At 31.1% G+C, this 23,929-nt stretch overlaps 3 protein-coding genes across 4 annotated transcripts; 2 read left to right on the top strand and 1 right to left on the bottom strand.

Annotated features, from left to right (window-relative positions):
• Positions 1-3,913: 3,913 nt before the first annotated feature.
• On the bottom strand, positions 3,914-5,277 carry LOC137816643 (pathogen-associated molecular patterns-induced protein A70). The gene has a single exon (XM_068619875.1). The coding sequence runs from the start codon at positions 5,122-5,124 to the stop codon at positions 4,207-4,209; it is 918 nt and encodes a 305-aa protein (XP_068475976.1). The 5' UTR covers positions 5,125-5,277; the 3' UTR covers positions 3,914-4,206.
• Positions 5,278-8,783: 3,506 nt separating this feature from the next.
• On the top strand, positions 8,784-12,953 carry LOC137816637 (sm-like protein LSM8). Its single transcript, XM_068619865.1, has 6 exons — positions 8,784-9,091; positions 10,054-10,123; positions 10,336-10,376; positions 10,476-10,550; positions 12,442-12,494; positions 12,607-12,953. Exons 2-6 carry the CDS (start codon positions 10,087-10,089, stop codon positions 12,695-12,697), a joined length of 297 nt encoding a protein of 98 aa, XP_068475966.1. The 5' UTR covers positions 8,784-9,091; positions 10,054-10,086; the 3' UTR covers positions 12,698-12,953.
• Positions 9,046-20,945, top strand: LOC137816636 (cytosolic Fe-S cluster assembly factor NBP35). 2 transcript variants are annotated; one of them, XM_068619864.1, is made up of 4 exons: positions 9,046-9,091; positions 17,618-17,690; positions 17,794-17,895; positions 19,772-20,945. In XM_068619864.1, exons 2-4 carry the CDS (start codon positions 17,654-17,656, stop codon positions 20,698-20,700), a joined length of 1,068 nt encoding a protein of 355 aa, XP_068475965.1. In that variant the 5' UTR covers positions 9,046-9,091; positions 17,618-17,653; the 3' UTR covers positions 20,701-20,945. The 2 variants fall into 2 exon arrangements, with proteins under 2 accessions (XP_068475965.1, XP_068475964.1); XM_068619863.1 differs by lacking the exon at positions 9,046-9,091 and adding an exon at positions 16,748-17,012.
• The last annotated feature ends 2,984 nt before the right edge of the window (positions 20,946-23,929 follow it).

The raw sequence follows: 23,929 nt of genomic DNA, 5'->3' as shown, positions 1-23,929 counted from the left end.
TTACAAAAATCATATTTACCACTTTATTATGTATTTATGGGTTTTTTCACACTGTTATTTATTTATACATAATAAATTACTAGGCCTTTATTTATTATTAACAATATTAATATTATTTTATTTTAAAGTTTTGAAATATATTAAAGGACATTAATCTATCTCCACAAAATGTTAAATAATCTTTTGACTTCTAAACAGTATTATAGAATCCCGTGCAATTTGTGAATGTTTTACTTTGAAAGTATATAATTCACTGCTTAAAAAATAATAAATTTGAAATTTTGCATGTATATGATTTTTTTTACTGTAATGGTAAATTATCATACAACTCAATTATTCATTTAAAGTATAACTAATTTATATAAAAACAATTTTTAATTAGTTGAATATAATACAAGTAAAGTCATTACCCTACAACATTGAGAAACAATTCATAAATAAACATTAATGGGCCCCTAAACCAAGAACATTTTAGTGGGCCTTGATAACTATTGTTCGGACATTGCATTTTATACCTCCATGTACTAATGTCGCACCTATAAAAAAAAAATTATTTTTATCTTTGAGAAATATGTACTTTGGATTATACATTATAAAATATATATTTGTGAATTTTTTAAATATTTAATTATTTTTAAACGATGTAATACAAAATTATTTTTTCTAATACAAAGTATAATTTTTTAATATAGAATTTAATTTCTTTTGATATAAAATTATTTTTATTATTAATAACAATATTTACATAAATTAAGGACAATATTCACTCTAAATAAAGTTTATGTACAATATATTTTTTAACTTTAGAAAATAAAATCTGCTTACATATAAAATTTATCTAAGCATTATATCTTGATTGTTTCCCACATTATAACATGTGGGGACATGTTTCAGACTAACTAAAGTTCATTATAGGTTTTCTCTCGTACTAAAGTGTCTTAAAAAACATGTCCATAGTCAATCATCAATTCTTGTGGTGATCATCCTTAGGCTCGTCAAAGCTTGTTTGTGGTGTCTCCCTCTCTCTATGTTTTTATTGTTATTGTTTTTAATTGATTCCATTTTGTAATCCTAAATTCTTAATTCTCCTATTAGTTCTATTTGGAATCATATCATTTGATATTTAGAGCCTATTTTTTTCCCTCATCACTGTTCATGGTACTGGTCACGACTCTGTTAATCTTTTTTTTTAAAAGAAAAGAAGAAGAGGAAAACAAAGTAAAAAAAAAAAAAAGCTAGAGTTAAGCACACCAACCTTTATTTGGGGATGAGGAATCCCAAGTTTACTTAACTTGCGTCTTTGGGATATCGACTTCAATTCTCCTCAATCCTAACAAAAATATATTGGTGTTTCTAACTATAAATAATAACAAATGACCAAACACAATGTCACCAAATGAATTTTTTATTTCTTACATCACCCTCACACGATCTTAATGCAATGTGATCAATATAACTAATAAGTATGGAGATATCAAAAGGTTCGCCAAAAAATCCTTGTTGCACGTCAAATTCTCTTGTTACTTCATGCAAGACATCACCATCAACGTTGGTGAGAACTTGTTCTCGAGCTCTTTTGCAGATCGATGTCATTGATCTTTGTCTAACATCGTCTTGAGATGCATTGACTATAGTTCTAGCCATAGCTTCCAAATGATTATTTTACTAATAAACTATTTTGAAAGAAAAAAAACATTCCAAAATACACATTACACCTTTAAAAATGCATTTCATAATATACAATCTAAAATATATACCAAACTTCAAAATAGATTCGAGATTGTGGAATCCAAAACCTTCCCATATCATCCAACCCAAAATAAACTAGATTCAATGAGAGAACCTTTCACACATTCCTTTTAATAAATACTATTAATCACACATTTTCAAAAACTTAATGAGAAATATTAAAATACCATATTAAGCATTTTTAATTATCTAAGCATTAAATATGAATAATCCGTGTGTTTTTCACGAAATACTTTTTTTTCCTCAATTATTTTTTACCTTGTTTTCTTTTTTGTTAACATTTATGTCAAGTTTTATTAAAAATAAAAGAACGTGCAAATAATATATTGCAATATTAAAAGTAATAAATTTTCATTGAACAAGTGATAATATTAATAAAAAATAATTTACGGTGTTCAATTTTCTATTTTTTAGGAGCTATTTTTAATTATTTAAAAGAAAATGTTAACACATCGTTAACAAGCCACATTAGTGTCTATCATACTAATAGCGAAACAATTAATTAATATTTCTTTAATTAATTAAGCTAGTCAAATATGTCGCTTGTCCTTTAGTCACTATCTTAATTAATCATTAATGAGATCTCACTTTTAAAATATGTTATATAATATTATAATTTTTCGATTGAATTAAGTAAAGGACTTTGGACGTTGAAAATTTCTTATTTTTTAATTTTGATTATATTCTTTGTATTTCGAGTGTTACAAGCTTTCATACTTAATACCTTTCTTCTGCACTTGACTAAGTTTATACATTATTGTGTTAATCTCGTCTTTAATTTTTTTTTCAAAAAAGCTTTATTTTTTTTAAAAGATATGTTAATTCATAGTACTAAAATATAATTGATCACATGTTGTTACAAGAAATAACACATGTTTCTCGAGGTGGAAAAAAGTCATTTGTCTTGAAATTATAAAGATTTAATCATCGACTTTATTTAGTAAAGATCCATTAGTAGAAGATTATTCGACGTTCAAAATAATAAAAATAAAAGAAACTACGAGTATGAAAATTGAGTGAGTACCTATTATAAGATTAGTTGTATTTATAAGCTTCAAGTTTGAACTAAAGTAATTTAAAGATATTTAAAATAAATAAAAGATATTTAAAATAAATAAAAGATATTATCATTTACTGAATATTTGTCTTTCAATAATTTTTTTTTATATATACATAAATATTGTAAGTTATACGTTTGCACCTAATTTGATTAGACAATATTATATTTGATTAAATTTTTATTATTATGTTATAAATGGATATATTCATCTCATATGACTGATGTACTCTTAGAACATGATCAATATCGTAGATAGATCCAGACTCAATCACTTATTTAATTGTCAGGGTTTCTTTAAATAAAAAAAAAGAATTTAGTAAACCATAGTTTTATTAATCTTAGTATATCTTAAACCATTGTTTTAGTATAGTATAGGTAGTTGTTATTCTATCAATGAAAAAAACAATGATAGAACACCAACTACCTATACTATACTACAATTATGGTCTAAGGTAGAGTAAACAAGTTTGAATAATTTTGAGGTTATATTTTCACAATATTATTTTTATAAGGTGAATACTTTTGATTTTATAATAGCTGAGTTTATTCGTATTATAATGATGTGTTTTCCAATACGAATTAATGAGGGATTTTCTTACTCCATGCGACACATTTCATCATTTTTTGAAATCTTTCCTCGTTTAGTAATGAATTTATTTATATAGAATAATTTATGTTTTATTTACCTGTTTTGCATGAAATTAATTTGGTTTCTTGTATAGAAAATAAAATGAGATGACTACCAAAACATGATAAACATGAACATGTGTCCCAATACGCGCATTAATGTGTTAACCCCAACAACTCAATAATAATTTACAAGTTACTTAACTATCTAATTCCTCTATCAACATAATTTCTACATTCTTAGGGAAGTAATTTGATCTTTCATCACATAAAATTTAACATGTGCTTTTTCAACCTAAGATCATGCAGCTTTTGTTCCTTGTATCAACCCAAAGTTTCAAAACAAAATCAATATTTCCAAATAATATTCAAACATCTACCATGTGTTTGTACTAAAACCAAGTTTGTCGGAGGCAAAATCGATTCTCAAGGTTCCCACATGTTCATGCTATTAATCTAAGCTGGATTCTCCATAAATTATTGAGCAAAGTCAAATATGGAATTCAAACCCCAACAATCTAGTGGAACAATAACAACATATTACAAACTACAATGTTGTGTGCAAAATAAATAGAAACAAATTCATCAACATAATGCAGTACTCTCAAAATCCAAAACCCTGAAAATCAACATAACCAATTCAAAAAAGAGAAAAAAAAAAGACTTACTAATTTTACAGCTAATTAAAAATTAACAAAAAAATATTACACTAGAGAAAATGTAACAAAATTAAAATTACTATTATAATAAAAAGAAGCAATTATTGTTAATTATTTGGCAGATCCTCTACCAATCATTTCCTTGTACCTCATGATGGAATCCAGCCTCTGCAGTTTGAGCTGCTGCTTGAACTTGTTGATGAAGTCGTCGGCCTTCGCGTCCACCTCGTCGTCGTCAACGGCGGCGCCGCCCACCTTCGCCTCCTTCGCGGTGGCCGGGCGGCGGTTCTCCACAATGTCCTCCTCCTTGAAGTGCGCGAACGCCGACTTGCTGCTCGCCGACTTCCTCATCTTCCTCGGAAGCTTCACGGGAACCTCGCCGGAAGACGGCTTGGTGTCGGAGTGCGTCCTGGTGAAATGACCATCTTGCCCCTGCTGCTGGAGCTTGCTGTAAATCTCGTCCAACGAAGAACCCTCTTCGCGCTCGCCGAGGTTGTAATCGTAATCGTCGTTTGCGAGAGGAAAGTCGTCGTCTTCCTCTTTTTCATCGTCGGTTTCCACCACCTGCGGCGGGCGCACGTGGGAGAGTGCGGCGGCGTGGGGAGTGAGTCGGGAGGTGAAGGGTTCGGTGGGGAGGTAAGTGTAGAGGTTGATGGATTTGAGTCTTTGAAGGAGTGAGGGAGATCTAGCAAGTGGGGAGTGTTGGTTTTCATGGTTTTGGGTTTGGATTTGGGTTTGAGATTCATGGAAGTGGGGGTGTGGGGGATCTTGGGAGGGGTAGAAGTTGATGGATTTGAGTCTTTGCAAGAGGGAAGGGGATCTAGGGAGGTGGGGGTGTGGGAAGTCATTTGGTTGATGGTGTGGGGCATGGGGGTCTTGGTGATGGTGTTTGTTGGAGTTGGCAAGGTTGGAGATGATGAAGATGGTTCCAATGACTAGTTGGAGGAGGAGGAAGAAGACAGTGGGGGTAAACCAGCTGTAGAGGCTGCCCAAGAATGTTGGAGAGGATGACACTGCTTCCTCAAGCATGGTTTTGGTTTCAAGGTTTCAAGAATGGAGAAGTTTTGGGGGAAGAAAAAGAGGTTTTTGGTTGGTTGGGTTTGATTTGGTTATGTAGACTTTCTGTACTTTGTTAGTGTTTGGATATTTAGCTTAGTGTATGGAAATGGGTCACTTGGGTGTCACTCAGGGTTGGATGCTGTTTATATGCTTTTAAAATTATTTTAAAGATTAATATTAAAACCTTTTGCAATCAACACAAAGTTGAGTTAATACCGCTTACGTGATAATAATTGACGAAGTGATAATAAGATTTATAGTAATTATCCTGGTAGTAATGTGACAATAAGAACAATACAGATATATTAAGAAATAGATTTATTGGTAAGTACCAGTCACGTCTGAACTACTTCTACAACGTTAAATGTGTGTCATGTGGAGAAAGTTTCAATATACTGAGACTGATATTAAAATTAACATGCACAAAAACTAAATAAATAGGAAGAAGGGTATGTGGACCACCCACTACCAAAAATTTAAGGAGATTGTATTATTTATGTGGGAGAGTATGGTAGAACTAAACAAGTGTAGACATTATTATATTTATCTTGGGAAACATATAATTTTACCAAAAAAAGTATTTTTGTGTGTGTAGTGTGAAGAAAAAGGCATGTGAAATAAATGGATTATTGAGAGGCGTGGTCTGCATCAAAGGGACAAAATAAGAGGTAGATTTGTGAAACGTGAGGCAGTTGTTGGTTGGAATTTGGCGATATTCATTTCGACCTTGACTTCAACAAAAGGGTCACATTTCTGTATTCAATTTCAAGTCATCTTATATGAGAAATGGTATGGGCTATCACACCAACCACTCTTCTGCTTCCTTTTTCAATCTAAATATGTATCACACCATTTTAATTTATGAAAACGGTTTTTAATTCTTAAATATATATACTTTTCTAGAAATTTCTATTTTGAGCAGTGAGATCTCAACATGTCAAATCAAAATATACATATGGTCCTTCAATAGTTTTACATCACTTATCATCTAGTATCTGATGTTAAGTACACTTTAAATATAGTTTATATTCTTAATTTTTTGAGACATTTTTTGAAATACAAAATTATGATGGAATTTTGAGCTTCAAAGCATACAATATTTCAGATACAGTGATTGATTCTAGTGATGTCATCTCAATCGACTTAAGGTTTGAACATTTATATTGTATCTCTGGTATCAAAACGAGATTTCAAAGACGAACTCTTATTCCCTTAACCCTCACATGAGAGACTTGTTTCGATACATCTAATAGTTTCACATCGCTTAAGAGTCGATATCAATGACAATTTAATTACAACTCTCTCCCTTAACCCTCTGGAATGCTTTTTAACAACAAAATCATAAAGAAACTCCAAATTTAAAACAAACAATACCTCAATTACGATAATTGACTTTAATAATATCATCTCAATATAAAGTCAACACAAATAAAACTAACAAACTTCTTCTCCTTCCAAATTCTTTTTCTTCCATTCCATTGTGTCACTTATAAGAAGAAGAAAAACTTTCATTTATGCACATGCAAATCCTTGTATGGTGGACTTAGAGTGGGTGGAATGCTTCAATTATATGCCTATTTTCCTATTAATTAATCTAATTTTCATTTTTTTATTCATTTACTTCCTCACTAATTTATGCCTTAGGTTACTATAATCTAATTATTGTTTTCTCCTTGCTACCACTTAGTTATTGACTCAAACATAAGTTCCCTGTTTTACAAGAAGTTAAATAAATAAATAAAAAACTATTTTTATAAATAAATGTTTATAGTTGTTTTTCGTATTTGAAAAGTCTATTATCATTTGCTATTTATGAAATTTTCATCATATGATCCAATTAATTAACTTTTTTAATGATGAAATAAAGCTTTCTTTTGTCCTAACATATACATTTCACTCAAACGCAACCTTTTTATCCTAGCATGTTTATTATACTCAAACATAACCTTGCTATATTTAGTTATAATAGCCATGCAATGTAATATATTTATATTTTCTTTTAAAGAAAAACAAATTGATTTTCTAGGATTTAAGACTAAGTGAAAAAAAACTAAAAATATATTTTAATGATAACACTAAATAATTACTATGTGTCTTTTAAATATACTCAGATCAATAAACAATTTTTTTTTAATTTAGACATGCATCTAATTTTAATAATAATATTAACGATAAAAAAACTTTAGCTTTCATTTTAAAATAATAATAATAATAATTTTTTTCTTTCATTAAAACAAAAAAAAATAGTGAATAAACATATACGTAATTATAAAGTATGTTAGAAAAAATAGTTATATTTTTTTTGTGTTTAAGGATTTTTAACTGTTCTACCTAGTCATTGTTTCCAATAATGGATAATCCGTATTTTAATATCCAAAAGAAACTCATTTAAGGTGTCTATTATTTTAATTGTTTATTTTTTAAATAATGAATGTAAACATAAAAACTTATTTTAATATATATATATATTATATTTATTATATATTATATTATAAATATAAAGGGATTTCCCTCTTAACTTAACTGCTCTTAATTTTTTTTTCCTATTTTATCCTTATATGAATATTTAATTTTATTATTGTATTATAGTCATTGTGTCATTTCTTATTCCCCTCTTAACTGTTTTTAATTTTTTTTTTCATTTTATCCTTACTTAATAATTTATTGTATTAATTTATTTTGGTTATTTGGACATTTTATAATTTAAAAAATTAATAAAATAATTTTTTAAAATTTATTTTATTTGTTATTATTTAACTGGAGAGAGTGGAAAGATTGATTAGTTATTTTTCTGTTTTAAAGATCTTCTTCTCTATTAAATAAGAAATTAAAGATATTTGTAATATTTTGTAGATCACTTTAGCAGGAGGGTGGAGATTTGTTACGTTACTTTTTTTTATTTAAACTGATATTATTTTTTATTAAAATTGTAGAATTTTAAAATTGATTTAAGAAACGGATTTTATGATTCTCCACTCCACATAACCCACATATCCCACTTTCTCTCTCATATATAGGTACCTACTCCCCACTTTTTCTCTCCACTACACATAACACATCCTTTTTTTACCATACTTCTCACTTTCTTTTCTCTTTCCTTTTCACTTTCATGTAAATAAATAAATTCATTCATTATCTTTGCCATATGCAACTTTTAATTATCGCTCTCCACTATTTTATTAACCTACTATTTAACTTCTCATTTTAATGTTATTAAGAGAAATTATTTTTGAAGAATAAAAAAATATTAAAGAAAGAGAAATAAAAAATGCGGATACACACTATTATTTAATTGTATACTCTTTAACTTCTCATTTTAATTTTATTAAGAGAAATTATTTTTGAAAAATAAAAAAATACTAAATAAAAAAAATAAAAATGCTGATACGCTGTTCCCACTAGTATATATTAATTAGAATAAATCTCTTAAGAAAAAAATTTCTATCTTTCAATAAATTAAATTCTATTTTGAATTTCACTTAAAATATCATCAATAATTAAAAATAAAATTATATCACTACATATTAAGTATAAATTCGAGATATAATTTATATATTAAAATATTACTAATTATAATATATATATATATATATATTAATTATATGCATTTATTTACAGCGGAAAAAACTGAACATGAGTTATAAATTTTTGTGTAGTGCTTGATTCCAAGTTTAGTTTGAATTGAAGAAAAGATTAATAATATATATATTTTGAAACAATTAATTAGAAATTATATTGATGTAATAATTAAAAATAGACGGAGTATTATTAAAATTAAGATAAATTGAATGATAGGGTTTATTCTCACAAGAAATATTCGTGTTGTTTGTTGCCAAAGGGAAACTGCGAAACCAAAACCCTTCCTAAGACCCTGCCACCGTCACGCACGCCGTCCGCCGCCGTGCTCTTTGTCGCCACCGACGCCGCGCGATTTCAGGTTTTCCATTCTAAGCTTCTTTTTCTCAGAATGCTTGCTATTTTTCTTTGTGGGCCGTTGTGCTGTATCTATCAATTTCACTGTATACCTTTTCACTCTGTTTCTGCTTTAGCTTTCTAGAGAATGCTTCTTCAACTGATTGCGCTATTAGATTCAGTGTAGAATATGTTCTTTCATCGATACCCCTTCCCTAATAGTTATGAAAAACGGTGTTTGATTTAGTAGTCAGTTGGTGCCACTTTAGACACGTTAACTGACATTTTTTAGGGTTTCTTTTTTCATTGAGGTAAACATAAACCCAATAATTACGAAATACGTGTTCGTATATGTAGCAGCTAATGTGTATCTCAACAAAAAGGAGATGTCCTGTGATCATTGTCCATGGAAGACGTGTTTACAGGGTAGGGGAGAGAGTAGCAAAGGGGAGAACGGAAATTGGGTGAGGATTTGGTTTGGCATTTGCCTTGGGGACAGAGTTCGCGTCTTGTAACTGTATTTGTTGTCTTCTTTTCTGCATTGCCATTTTCTGTTTTTCCTGGTTTCTTTTCCTAAGCTGGAGTTATATTGCTGCTGTTAAGGAGTTGTTCTCCTAGAATATCATCTATTTCCTTTCATATACCACCAGTTTGTGGCATGCTTTTTTGCAAGGTTGCTCACGTTCAGACATACGTAGCATCTCCTCTTTGTTCCATCTTCTTGATCCCATAATTTCAAGTCCAATTGGCTGTGCCATGGTATCTTGAACAAACAAATTCAACAGATTAGAAGTAAACAAAATTTTTAGTTATTCTTCATGCTGTTCTCTCTAATCTCCAGTTCTCCATTGTATTATGTTTGATGCCTCTGCCATTCTCTCATTTGTCCTACCTCCGCAGTCCCAATCTGCGCTACCTGATTTTAGCTGGTTCTCAGTGTACATTTGCGTTGCTTTAATTGATGTTTTGACATTAAAACTTGTACAGGTGTGAGAGTGTGTTACCTAGCCAAAAAGCAAGATGTCAGCTGGGCCTGGACTTGAGTCTCTTGTAGATCGTAAGCCATCTATAAATATTTATGTTTTTCTTTGATGTTTTATATTCTGTACATATCTATATTATTTACTGTGCTTATCAATGACAATTATTTTAGTTAATTAAGCATTGGGAACTAATTGTCCATCAAATTTTGTTTCATCCATTTGTGAGATATGCTTTAAACCATGCTAGTAATTGCTATCCTTTACTGAATCTTTTGGTTGTTGACAGAGACAATTTCAGTCATTACAAATGATGGACGGAATATAGTGGTATGCTTTTGTATATGATCAAAATTAGCTTTTGTCAGTTTGTTGTGTTTTAGTAAGTGTCATTTCTCAAACTTCTAATTTCTATGTTTTTTTGTTCAGGGAGTCCTGAAAGGTTTTGACCAGGCCACAAATATAATTCTTGATGAGTCCCATGAACGAGTTTATTCTACAAAGGTATGCTGAATGCAGTTGTAGAAACATTCCTTCAAAGATTAATGAGCCATAACTTTAGTGAACTTTGACTTATAGCTTCAAGACTTAGTTCCTTAAAAATGGGCATTCTTACCGTTGAGGGTAAAGTAAGCCCATTTTTTACCCTTCAATGTTTTAAAGGCTAAGATTGACCCTTTCTGTTATAATGTTCTGAAAATTATTAAATATAAAACACATAAAACTTATCCCTATTGCCCACTAGTTCTCTCTATTAGATGACAAGCAAGGCTGTGCAGTATCAGATTTTGCATTAGGCAAAGGGCTAGATCCATGTCCACCATGCTAGATGTTATTAGATATACTTGAGAGTGGGGCACTTTATTCAAGACTAAGAAAGACCTTGCAAAACTGGTTTTGTAATGCAAACATTGACAAAAACCACAATATTTTTATCTTACTAGGTGATGTCTGTTGCATGAATTACACTACACCATTGGGTTTGGTTAAAAACCAAATTCTCAAAGATACTATCAATCATGCGATTCCTGAGTAATTTCCTTCAATGTCCTTCTATCTCTCCCTTCACCCCTTTTTGTTAATCATATTATATGCTCCGTCTCTAATAGCCTTCTTTGAAAATGTCTGTTGAAATGGTATCTCTGATTTTACTAAGTAATTTCCTCTGTTCCTTATAATTGCAATATATATACTCACTTTTACACTTAAGCAAAATCCCCTTTCGTTCTACAGTGCTTACTCCCAAAATTAAACTACTTTTCATGACTCAAAACTTGTAATTTTTCGTCTATTTGATTGAAGAAAATTTACTGTCTTTGCATTTAATCAATGCTTCCACATTCCACTGATACTTTTGTCTGTTATTATGTTATGAACACTGTACTTTCCCCTTTGAATTCGAGGACAAGAACCTCCTAAAAGAAAGATAAATGTTGAAATACTTCTCTGCCTTTTATTCATTCATATCAGTGTTTATATAGAAAGAGAATTCCAATACATCTATTGGCCCTCTGCAGCAAGGAAGGGAATAACAGGATTGGTAATAATGGAATGAAATTGACAGCTTGCTGAGAAATCTTAAATAACGAACTCAGAAAATAAATCTAATATTGTAGGAATTAGATCTTATTTCTTCCAATTTAGTCTCTGAAATGCACAGGTTTGGAGATTTTCCTTTTGAACCTGTTGACTTTGGCCCTGATGAAGCTTGGGCGTTCTTTAGCGTTTCCTGAATTCCTGAGTTCTTCTCAATGTTGGGCTCCCTATCATATTATTGCTACTTCTATCTTGAAAATGATCTCTTGTCGCTGCCTCAGCAATGGTTGCATTTTTTTCTTCTATATTTTATTGTGCTCTTCTCTATTTTATATATACTCAGCATCTATCTTGTTCTCCATAACTGGATCCTTGAGTACAAGTGATTTTGTGAGTGAGGGAAGTAGAGTGCAAGGTGAAGAAAAATGAAATGGAAGAGGAATTGTTAGATTAATGATGAGTAAAACAAACTAAAGGCTTTTGTTCTAGGGGGTTCGCGAGTCTATTGCTTGGTTGTCTCCTCCTGAAGCATTGTGGCTTTACTAATCGTTAACAGGTGGAATGGTATAATCTTCGTATACATGCATACATACATAATGTATGTCTTAGATTAAAAAAAATAAAAGTAACATTACAATTTAAAGTGCTGATCTAAATTTAAACTTGGACAGTAAATATCGGATTACTTCCTCTAAATTTAGATTTTAGAAAAGTCAATCCCTAGCTTTGAACTATAGATTGCTGTACCAGGAATTACTAATTCTTTGGTATTTTTGCTATAATCTCTCCCCCTCCGTAAATCTTTGCTTCATTAAAATACTGTTTTTGTCTTCTTGATAGTTCGTGTTTCTAACTGCAGGAAGGTGTACAACAACTTGTTCTTGGTTTATACATCATCAGGGGTGACAACATGTATGATCCTTACTCCATTTTTCAATCTGTTCATCATACAGATTTCATATTGGGGCACTATATTTACATGCCCTATAATATATGTATGATGGTTTCCCTTTGGTCATTGCAGAAGTGTTGTTGGTGAACTGGATGAAGATCTGGATTCTAGTCTGGATTTATCAAAACTTAGAGCTCATCCCTTGAAACCTGTCATCCATTGAGTGGAAATACTCTGTTTGGGTTTTTAATGAATGCATGTCTGCTGGGTGGAAAGGGTGAGTTTTGCGGCACTTTATACTCAAGTGCGCTGTGAAACTCTTTAAGAATATGCATATAGCATAACTTTTCTGATATTATGATTCCATTAGTATGTAAGTTTTGTCAAAACAAATTAATGAAACAAATTTGTGACTATCTGACGTGAAGAAACTGTCTTCTATTTGGTCATTAATACATAATGAAAAATGTTTCTTTCAATGCGAGCTATGTCTAATGGCGCTAAACAAACGCATCTATGAAAAAATGCATTTACTGTTGTACCTATAAACAATGATTATATTTGTGAACAGGTGTGGTTTCTTATAATTGCAACTTTGAATGTATACTCCTGTTCACACTACATCTGTTCGAGCCTATTGGTAATTGTTGTAAAATAGTACTTTCTCAATTTACCTAGTAACTACGAGGTTATAATTGATACGGAAGTTATTTAAAAGTGAAAAATGTGTAAAGATTATAATTATCTTAAAAAGACATATACTTTATCAAAAATATTTTTTTTTCTTTCTTCTTTTTCTGTGTATTAAATGCAGTATGAAGAAGGCATGTGAAATAAAGGGTTTGGTTTATTGATTATTGAGGAGAAGAGGATTTGGATGTCAAGAAACACGTGGTGGCATGAGGGGTCTGCAGCAAAGTGGCAAAATTAAGAGGGTAGATTTCTGTAACGTGGGGCAGTTGGGATGACTTTGGGGATATTCATTCATTTCAACTTTGACTTCACACATTTTTTAATTCAATTTGAAGCCATCTTATGTATGCAATGGTATGGGCTATTTCACCGGCCACTGTTATGCTTCTTTTTTTCATTCATGGCTCTTGGCAAAATCTTCCTATATCTTCATATTTTTTTTAAATCAGAAAAGTGAAGAGTGTTTATTTTTAAGTAGTTCTTTATTTTCAAGTAGTGATATAATTTGTGGTAGTTTGGTGAATGTTGTTGATTGAGATAAGTTTTGTTATATTTTTTCTTGTGGTGATTTTTTTTGTTTATTTTTTAAGTCAAAAATTCTGAAAAAATGTGTAAAAATAAAATACAAAATTAAAAACATATATATATCTTCATACATGTTTAAATGGTGAGACTTGTGAGGTTATTAAATTTAAAAAAAAAAATCGATTTTTCATAATTAATATGTAAGTGTTGGAGAAAATATGGAGATGGGGACAGAATTTGGCTGAATTTTTCTTATCTTCATCAAAACCCAATTATGTTGAATTTTTTCATTAAAACGTAGAGTTATGATTTGTAATTGAGTAATTGTGTAACATTCTTTCACACTCTAGTACAATGATATTAAACTATACGTGTAAGAACAGGTTAAATGTTAATTAGCCAGGTTAGTATGTATGAGTTGATTAAAAATTCTTATTTGATTGTTGGAAATGATGTTTAATAGTTAAATCTTATAATTAATTCAAAATGAAGATATACTTTTAAGGAAATTTCTATTTTGAGCTCTAGGATGTCTGAAATTACCAAATGAAACTCTAAATATGTGTTATACTTTTAGCCTAAATTAATGTAGAGTTTTAAAAACACTGATAATATTAGTATAATTAGAAAAATTCTCAATAAAAATAAATAAATTTGACTTGATATTCAAGTTTTAGGCTGTAATATTGTGAGGAATTCGTTCAAGTTATTTCGTAAAAACCATCTTTGTCTTACACCAAGTTGGACTTTGGCAATGGGAAAAGAAAAAGAGATTTGAAACCAACTTTAATTTTGCACATGCAATTCCTCATATTGTGGACTTAACATGTGTGAAATGCTTTAATGATAGGTATTTTGCTTTTAATTAATGGGTTGCCACACTAGCGTTTTCTATGTTAATCTAATTGTCATTTTTTTATTCATTTACTTGCTCATGAATTTATGTCTTAGGTTAGTGTCGGTTTGTTGTTTTCTCCCATGTTACCACCTAGTTAGTTGTCACAAAATTAAAATGCAACTACACTTACTACTTCTTTTGTATGCTTCTATTTGTTATCAATTTGGATCAATCACACCATGGCAATTTCTTCCTCTACCTGCTTTTCTTTTATACCTTCATAAACATATGTGAAATGACAATTTTGTTTCTTTTTTCATTTTTTTTATTGATATTTTTTTCATTCATACATTTTAAATTTTAAAATTTAGAATATAAAATTATATTTTGAATTATAATGTTCATAACTTAATTTTTAGGTTCGAAAATACATTCTAAACTCTAAAGTGTAAAATGCAAATTTGTATTTTAACCAGTGGACTATAATTTTGTATTTCGAATTTTAAAGTTTAAAATATATTTTCTAATAAAAAAATACCTTTCGAACTATAAATTTCAAAATACACAATTATATTTCAAATTTTAAACTTGATAATTTATTTTCTAAAATACATTTTGAACTATAAAATTTGGAATATAAACAAAATTGTATTACAAATTTTACAATTTGAAAGATCTACGAATTATACCATTTGGAAATGAAAAAAAATAAAACTCTACACTTTTAAGAATAATTTTGGAATTCAAAAATTTATGGAGGTGCAATAAGAAACCATGGAGGTGGAGAAAGAAATTGGCTCATATGATGTATGGAAAGCCTAATATATATACAACTAAATGCAAAACAAAAATAGTTGTGCCATATATAATACGAACAAAGTAAGAATATGAAGTAAGAAAAAAATAAAAGAAAAATTTTAGGTGATGAAAAAAAAAATACATTATTTGAGATTTAAGAAGTGTTATACCATGAAATCGAAAGTTCAAATTGTCAGTCACCCAGATGTAGGCCGGTCTTTCGATAAAAATCAACATCCACGTCATATCATAGGTTAAGGACGTTAATCCCAATTAGATATAATAAAGCGAAATTAACATCTATTGGGCATGACTTAAAAAATCCATTAAAACAGTATAAATAAGAAGGAACCCTCATAATTAAAGGTAATGTTATTTTGAACCCTGAACTAGATCACTCACGCTAAAATCATTTGAGGGTTAAAGTATCTTTGCAGGTATCTCTCATCTTCGATATCCAGAAAGAACAATTGAGAAAATACAAGAGGGACTCAATATGGGATATTCGACCTTGATAAATTGTAAGAATCCATCTTCATATTCTAAATAAATACAAATAACTATTATTAATTATTAACTTTGGTAATGTATAATAAAAAAAAAATCTTTTATGGTTGGTAAGATGATTGTTTACGTAATATGTGATATGAAATTCAAAGGTTAATGTTCACCAATGAAACCAGTAGATCCTTTTGAGCCTTAACCAAATTGTTTTAAAAAAATGTGCAAGAAAGATTTTTAATTTTGAAATATTTTTTTCCATGCTTTAATTTATCCATGTTTCTTGGTATACTTAATGATAATGATATCTTTTAATTAAATAATTGAAGTTTAATTTTGGACTCTTAAAAAAATTGAAAATTAAAGTTAGTGAAAATGTAGAATATTCAATAACTTTAATAGGGATTAATTTTGGTGTTAATATTTTTTTGATAATGAAAAAAATGTTTCATTTTATCTTAACACGTATAACGTTCTTAAACATGACTTTGCCATGTTTAGTTTGATATTAGATCTTCACAGTAGATAAGCGTTTTTAAGAGTTATTTTTTCCATGAGAATAATTTTAAGATTTTTGGTAGCATTTGATCTCTTTAATAGTTTTAATATATTCAATTTTATTTTGAATTTCACTTATGTCATCAATAATAAAAAATAATCATAATATTTTACTATAAAACCGAAACATGATTTATATATTACAATTTTATTAATTATAGATATAAATTATAATATATATATATATATATATATATACACACACTGAAAGTTATTAATTTACTATAATTTTTAGTTATGTATTTACACATTTTTTTGGTACAATGCAAAAAACTAAATATCCATTATTTTACAAAAAATAAAAATTCAAAACACAATCGTATGGATTATAAATTTTTGTGTAGTGTTTGATTCCGAGTTGAGTTTGAATTGAACAAAAACTCAAATAAACATGTGCTCTTAATATATATTTTGTACAAATCAATTAGAAATTATATTTTATGAAATAATTAAAATTAAGATAAATTAAATTGCATGTATTTATCTATATTTATTCTGACAAGAAATTTTCGTGTTGTTGCGAAACGGAAAGTGCGAAACCAAAACCCTTCACAAGACCCTGCCACCGTCGTTGACGCCGTCCGCCGCCGTGATCTTTGTCGCCACCGACGCCGCGCGATTTTAGGTTTTCCAATCTAAACTTCTTCTTCACAGACTGTTTGCTATTTTGCTTTGTGCGCCGTTGTGTTGTATCTATCAATATACCTTTTGACTCTGTTTCTGCTTTAGCTTTCCAGAAAATGCTTCTTCAACTGATTGCACTATTAGATTCGGTGTAGGATATGTTCTTTCATCGAGACCCCTTCCCTAATAGTTATGAAAAACGGTGTTTGATTTAGGAGCCAGTTGGTGCCACTTTAGACACGTTAGCAGTCATTTTTTAGGGTTTCTTTTCATTGAGATAAACATAAACCCAATAATTACGAAATAGGTGTGCGTATATGAAGCATCTAATGCAGCTAATTCTGATTTCGTGCATTTTAAATTTCTTAATTTTGAAATTCTCTATCCATATACAACCTTTGCTACTTTGTCAACATTATCTATCCCTGAATTCAGGCCAGTTTTATTATTTAAAACAATGGTTTGACGAACTTTTTTGTTAGATCTGTCTTTTTTTGATTTTACAACCTTATTCTTTGCTTGTCACTGCAAGTTTGTTGTTTGCGACAGAACACTTATACCTCAAATCTGATCTTAATTGTGACATACTCTCCTTCCTTTAAATAGTTATACGTTTTTCTTCAACTCAAGTGAATAATTTCAATGGAGAATGGAGACATCCCTGAAGATGCCAATGAGCGTATGTATATGCACTTTTTTTTTGTTTCTGGATTTTCGCTTCTCTAATTTTATATATACTTATGAGTATGATTATTTTGTTTTTTGTATTGTGGCATTTACAGATTGCCCAGGCCCTCAGTCTGAATCTGCTGGAAAATCTGATGCATGTGAAGGGTGCCCAAATCAGGAAATTTGTGCCACTGCCCCCAAAGGACCTGACCCTGGTACTCTTCTTTATCTTATTCTTTTATGCTTCTTTCCAGCAACTATCAGTTTCTAAACAATGGCATGATTTATTTATGGAAGCATGTTCTTGCTTATTTAGTATATACATTGCTAGTGTATGTTACTGCTTATTGGATTGACTAGTTTGGGAAGGGAGTGAATCTCTTCCTCCAGTCATACCCTTGTCAGGCATGTAGGATTTTGGGAATGCCATTGTTATGTCTAGAAATTTTAAGCAAGGACTGGGAAACATTCGAGGTGTCCTTGTTTTGCTTAGTTTACTTATTGTTCAATCTAATTGGTTGTTAATTCTGTGGACCATTGATTTTGGTTATTACCATTTGAAGCTTTTAAATGCGAATTACGGATGCTGTTAAGAGTAACTAAGTAAAGTTTAGCTTCAAATAAACTTCTTTTCCTATTCAAATTAACAGAGTCATTCGGTAAGATTGATTTGATTCCGATGCATAAGAATTTTAGAATATTGTTTCCTGAAATTTGTTGGTGTCTTATTCTGTTTATTTAGTCTTGTCTGCTTTAGAACCTGAGTTAGTGTTTGTTATTTCAGTGTGACCTATCAATATAAAATGCATTTTGAACACCAGTTCCTTTAAATTCAATTTTTCTATTGTCGAATTTGTAGTTCTTAGTATTGTGCTTTTGTAGCTGTAAACTTTTTACTCTGTAAAAGCTAACATAGCACTAAGTAATCAGTTGCTTCATATAATATCTTAGAAGACTAGAACGTATATTCTAATGAACCATATGTGTAGGATATCATTCAAGTGTAGGCACAAATTATCATCAATTAAGAACACTAATTGATATGATAATAAGCTTGAAATGGAATGCCAGACCTACCAAATGGATAAGCTAGCTGTCTAGCAAACACAATTAGGCCTGTGACAGTTACAAAGTGAAATAATGAAAGGTACAACACAACACAGACAGAGAAGAAAAAAATTGCTTAACAGGTTGTAGATATTCTTGGGTCCTCATAAACAAGTAATGACCTGAGGCGACTGGACAGAATAAAAAATGTCCAAACTGTAGTTAGTAAGTGTGTTCCTCATGGAGGATGGAAGCAGACCATGAGTACCCACTCTCAAAACGGAGGGCATTCTTTCTTTGTGACAAGATATTTGGAGTACTACATTGAAAAGCATTTTGCCATTACTCTGCATCCATGCAAGAGTTTTCTGCCATAGGCTCTATATTTTTCTGAGTTTTGAATCAAGCCTCGGTGTGACTTAGTAGTATATTCCATTAATTGAATGTCTTAACAGTATTTGTTTATTTTTCATAGCTGAAACCAAAAAATAGGGAGGTTTAAAACAGCTCTAAAATCTTTAATCTACTTGGTCAAATTGAGATATTTTTGGTTCCAAGTAGCATTTCTATTAATTCATTCTGTTTATGATTTCAAAATATTGTCCGGTACTTTCATATTATGCAATAAACCATTTCTATGTTATAACAATTAATAAAGTGTCTGATCCCTTGGTGTTCACAAAAATGTTTTCTGGGATCACATGGCACCAATAAGTACGAACCACGGGTTTGAATGTATTTTAATGTTTGGTGTTTTTGTCATGCTTCACTCACAGAAGGTTTATACAATTAGCTAGCTTAGGAAATTATTTATATACTGCGTTTTTTCCTGCTCTTATTTTCCCTTCATTTGATGGTTTACCATGATAAAGAATTTTTTCTTAATGGCTAGAACAAGGGCTTTCTTGTTGTTTTGTTTTGTCTGTAGTACTCTTAGGTTGTGTTTGGATAGGGCATTTAAAAACATTTTATAATTTAAAATGTTGAGAAATTGAATTGCCTTCATTTTTGAAAAAATTGGTCCTTCTACCATTGTTTTTGCAGATCTGGTTGCCATTGCAGAAAGAATGGCTACTGTGAAACACAAGATATTGGTCTTGTCAGGAAAAGGAGGAGTTGGTAAGAGCACATTCTCTGCCCAGCTGGCATTTGCTTTAGCAGCGAGGGATTTTCAAGTGGGTCTTCTTGATGTTGATATTTGTGGTCCAAGCATTCCAAAGATGCTTGGCCTAGAAGGTCAAGAGATACACCAGAGCAATCTTGGTTGGTCTCCTGTGTATGTGGAGTCCAATCTTGGGGTCATGTCAATTGGGTTCATGCTTCCCAACCCTGATGAAGCTGTTATATGGAGAGGTCCACGCAAAAATGGACTTATCAAGCAGTTTCTAAAAGATGTCTACTGGGGTGAACTTGATTTCCTAATTGTCGATGCTCCACCAGGAACCTCAGATGAACACATTTCCATTGTTCAATGCCTTGATGCCACTGGAGTAGATGGTGCAATCATAGTGACCACACCTCAACAAGTCTCTCTAATTGACGTGAGAAAAGAAGTGAATTTTTGCAAGAAAGTTGGCGTGAAAGTTCTTGGGGTTGTAGAGAATATGAGTAGTCTGTGCCAGCCCATCGCAGATTTCAAGTTTATGAGAATTTCTGACGACGGAGAGCAGAAAGATGTTACACAGTGGGTTTGGGAATATATGAAGGAAAAAGCCCCAGAGATGCTGAATTTGATTGCTTGCACTGAAGTATTTGATAGCAGTGGTGGGGGAGCACTGAAAATGTGCAATGAAATGGGGGTACCCTTTCTTGGTAAAGTTCCTTTAGATCCACAGCTTTGTAAGGCAGCTGAAGAAGGTACATCCTGCTTTGCTAATAAAGATTGTGTTGTTAGTGCTCCGGCATTAAAGAAGATTATAGAGCAGTTGATTGAAACTAATGGGTGGTCAATATTATTGAGTAATGGAGCTTAGGAGATATGGATTTATGGTGATCTTTGTAAATCAAAATCTAATTTTATCTATGAACTCTTAGCACAGAAAACTTTCCTTGATACTTTAAGGAATCTAAAAGCTTATATGACGTGGTTGATAAGTTTTGGGATATGAAGTGTTGGTTTTCTGGGTTCAATCGTAGTTACAGTGAAATAAGCTTTCATGTTTGTATTGACATCGTAAGTTATATTCTGTATGCCATGTTTTTTTTTTCTGTTACAGATTTTTGAGAGCATATTCCTTACATACATTGGATTCTCTAGCTATGTAAATCGTTAAGTCGTTGCTTGAGTTGCATTTGAATAATGCCAAGTTGAGTGGAAAAACTGTTTTGCAAGAATTTCTAAAAATATGAATTGAATTTTTTCATAAACTAATTTTAGTTTATGTACAAGTTAAAAGTAAAAGTATAATAAAATTTATATGATTTTTTTTATATATTAATTTATATGTAAATCAATTTTAATTTATAGAGCTATTTTTTTTTATTTTAATTTATTTTATAGAGAAATTCGTTTAAACATGTTTGTAGTCGAATAACACTCTTTTGAATTCTATACGTGGTTAAATATTCATGCCTTTGTGTAAAATATTACGAAGGTTTTTTTTATCAAACAAGATTTCAGAGATTATGTTGAAATTTCACAGAATTTTTTATTTAACAATTGTTTGTTATACTTTAACCTAATCATTAATCGCTTTAAACACAATCGAAAAAAAAACATTGATTATACTATAAACAACGATTTACACATTATAAACAAAATAGATTATCATAAAATAATCTCTTGTATAACATTTAAATACATATTTTTATTTTATATAATTAATTGTAGTAATTGATAATATCCATGATTAATGAAATAAACTTTAAAATAATTCAATCTGAGGAGACACTAATGCTGAGAAGAAACTTGATGTGATCTTGGCACTTAATTTCGGTTACTCCAATGAGATTTCCAATGTTTATACATCTTTTGGTTAGTCTTGGCACATAATTCGATTTTTATTTCTATATTATAAATCTTAAAAAATAAATCATAGTAAACCGAAACATTGGAATCTCAGTCAGGGATAAAAGTGAGATAGTCTCGCGTAGGTTTTTTTTTTTTTTTTTTCATTTGGGAAAACAGTTATATATCCCCTTCTATGAACCTAAAACGACAAATAAAGGTTGATTCTCCCTGGACCTAACCAAATTCGACCTGCACTCAATTATATTTGTGAGAGTATCGAATTACCCTTAATGAAAATAAAATTAGGATTTAGTGATTTCTGCACTCAATCACACATTCAAGTTCGTTTATGCCATTCTCGCACCCAACACCCTCTCGCACGAGCGTTCGCATCCTCACATCTTAGTTGACATTTTTCTAGCAACGTAGTGTTGAGTGGAAGGACCCTTTAAACAAAGATGAAACCAGGAGCGCGAAGGTCCTCCATTGTTGCGCGAAGGTATGAGGGCATCATCTGCATCAACGCACCCTATAAGCCTTTTCAAAATAAACATGACAAAGGTACAATTGAATTTTAGAATGTTCGTCGAGTGCCAATCACAATGAATTGGGTGCAGGAAGAAATTGCCACAAAGAAAATGTCTACAAAACCGTGATCCATTTATTTTATTCATAATTAATTATCCCAAGATAATCGAAAAGGGTGGATAATAAATTACGGGTGTTCATGGATTTTGGATTTTTAAAAATCTAATCCAATTTAGATCCAATAAAATGGATTGCATTTAAAATCTATATCTTTTTAACTATATCAAATTTATTTAAATTTTTAAAAATTTATTTAAAATAAATTAAATCTAGATTAAATTTATTTTAGCAATTAGATTAAATTTATTTTATTAATTACATTAAATTTATCTCCGGACTTTGGATGACTAAGCTCGACATGGAACCTAGCTAACTCGATTCGACAAGGGTTTGGCCGACTCGGCTCGCCCTAAGTCTAGGTCGACTTGGCTCTACATGATCCTGGTGACGACTCAACCTTGACTTGAGGCGACTCAACTCGACATGGGCTCGGGCTGACTCGACTTGACACCGGTCGTCTCGAATCAACATGGGCCTGGGCCTGCACAGCTTGACATGTGCTTGGGCTCACACTACTTGACATGGGCATGGGCAGACTCGTCTCGACATTCTCTTGGGTTGACTTGGCTCGACATGGTATCCGGTCAACTTGGATCAGCATGGGTCTGGGTTGACTCAACTTGACATCGTTGGGCCTACTCAATTCAAAATTACCGAGCCGACTCACCTCAACTTGGCTCCACGTCAACTTGGGACGACTTCACTCGACATCATTTTGGGCTGATTTGGCTCAATATCGATCCAGGACGACTAAGCTCGACATGGTCTCTGATTGAATCAGATCAATATGGGCCTAGGTCAACTCAAATTGACATAGGCTCAGGTCGACTCAAATTGACATAGGCTCGGGTCGACTCGTCTCGACATTGGCTGAGTTGGCTGGGCTCAACATGGGCCCGGGTCGACTTGGTTCGACATGGTCCTAGGTCGACTCAGATCGATATGATCGATATGCGCCTGGGTCGACTCAGATTGACATAGGCATGAGCCATCTTGGCTCGACATCGATTCTGGCCGACTTGATTCTACATGGCTCGGGTCTACTTGGTTTGACATGGGCTTGGTGCTGACTCGACTTGGACTCTGGCACACTCAACTCGACTTGGGTCCGAATTGACTCGGCTCGACTTTGACCCATCAATTGGACTCGACATGGACTCGGGTCAATTTTGCTTAATCTGGACTTGGATGAACTCGGCTCAACCTGAATCTAGGTCAAGTTAAGATCTAACATAAAAGTCATTTTAAACAATTCAAAAATATATCTAAAGCATATTTAATTCATATCCAATTAAATAAATTGAACTTAAAATTCAAAAAGTATGAATTTAAATTTAAAATAAATTTATTTAAATAAACTAAAAGATAATATAGATTTAGATTATTGTAAATTAGATAATTTGGATATTTTACCCAACAAAGATTGATTTAGTTAATGTTGGAATTGAATTGATAGATTAGACCTCCGTAAAATTATAATTCTAACCAAATAGGTGAATATCGCTTTCACCTCTTTTAATAAAATATATTCCCTGTCAAAAGTCCACAACTATAGAATAAAGTAAAAAATAAAAGAAGTAAACTCCTGAAAACTAAAAATATAA

The sequence above is a fragment of the Phaseolus vulgaris genome, chromosome 1 (genome assembly GCF_000499845.2).
Source record: "Phaseolus vulgaris cultivar G19833 chromosome 1, P. vulgaris v2.0, whole genome shotgun sequence".
Classification (NCBI taxonomy): domain Eukaryota; kingdom Viridiplantae; phylum Streptophyta; class Magnoliopsida; order Fabales; family Fabaceae; genus Phaseolus; species Phaseolus vulgaris.
Note: the sequence above shows the minus strand (reverse complement) of the source record. Positions and strands in the feature narration are given on the sequence as shown.

Coding starts and splice junctions, on each gene's coding strand:
- LOC137816643 (XM_068619875.1), bottom strand. CDS start 5,124: ATGCTTGAGGAAGCAGTGTCATCCTCTCCAACATTCTTGGGCAGCCTC.
- LOC137816637 (XM_068619865.1), top strand. CDS start 10,087: ATGTCAGCTGGGCCTGGACTTGAGTCTCTTGTAGATC. Junction 10,551..12,441: donor AACGAGTTTATTCTACAAAG/GTATGCTGAATG, acceptor TTCTAACTGCAG/GAAGGTGTACAACAACTTGT. Junction 12,495..12,606: donor ATCATCAGGGGTGACAACAT/GTATGATCCTTA, acceptor TGGTCATTGCAG/AAGTGTTGTTGGTGAACTGG.
- LOC137816636 (XM_068619864.1), top strand. CDS start 17,654: ATGGAGAATGGAGACATCCCTGAAGATGCCAATGAGC. Junction 17,691..17,793: donor CCCTGAAGATGCCAATGAGC/GTATGTATATGC, acceptor TGGCATTTACAG/ATTGCCCAGGCCCTCAGTCT. Junction 17,896..19,771: donor CCCCAAAGGACCTGACCCTG/GTACTCTTCTTT, acceptor TTGTTTTTGCAG/ATCTGGTTGCCATTGCAGAA.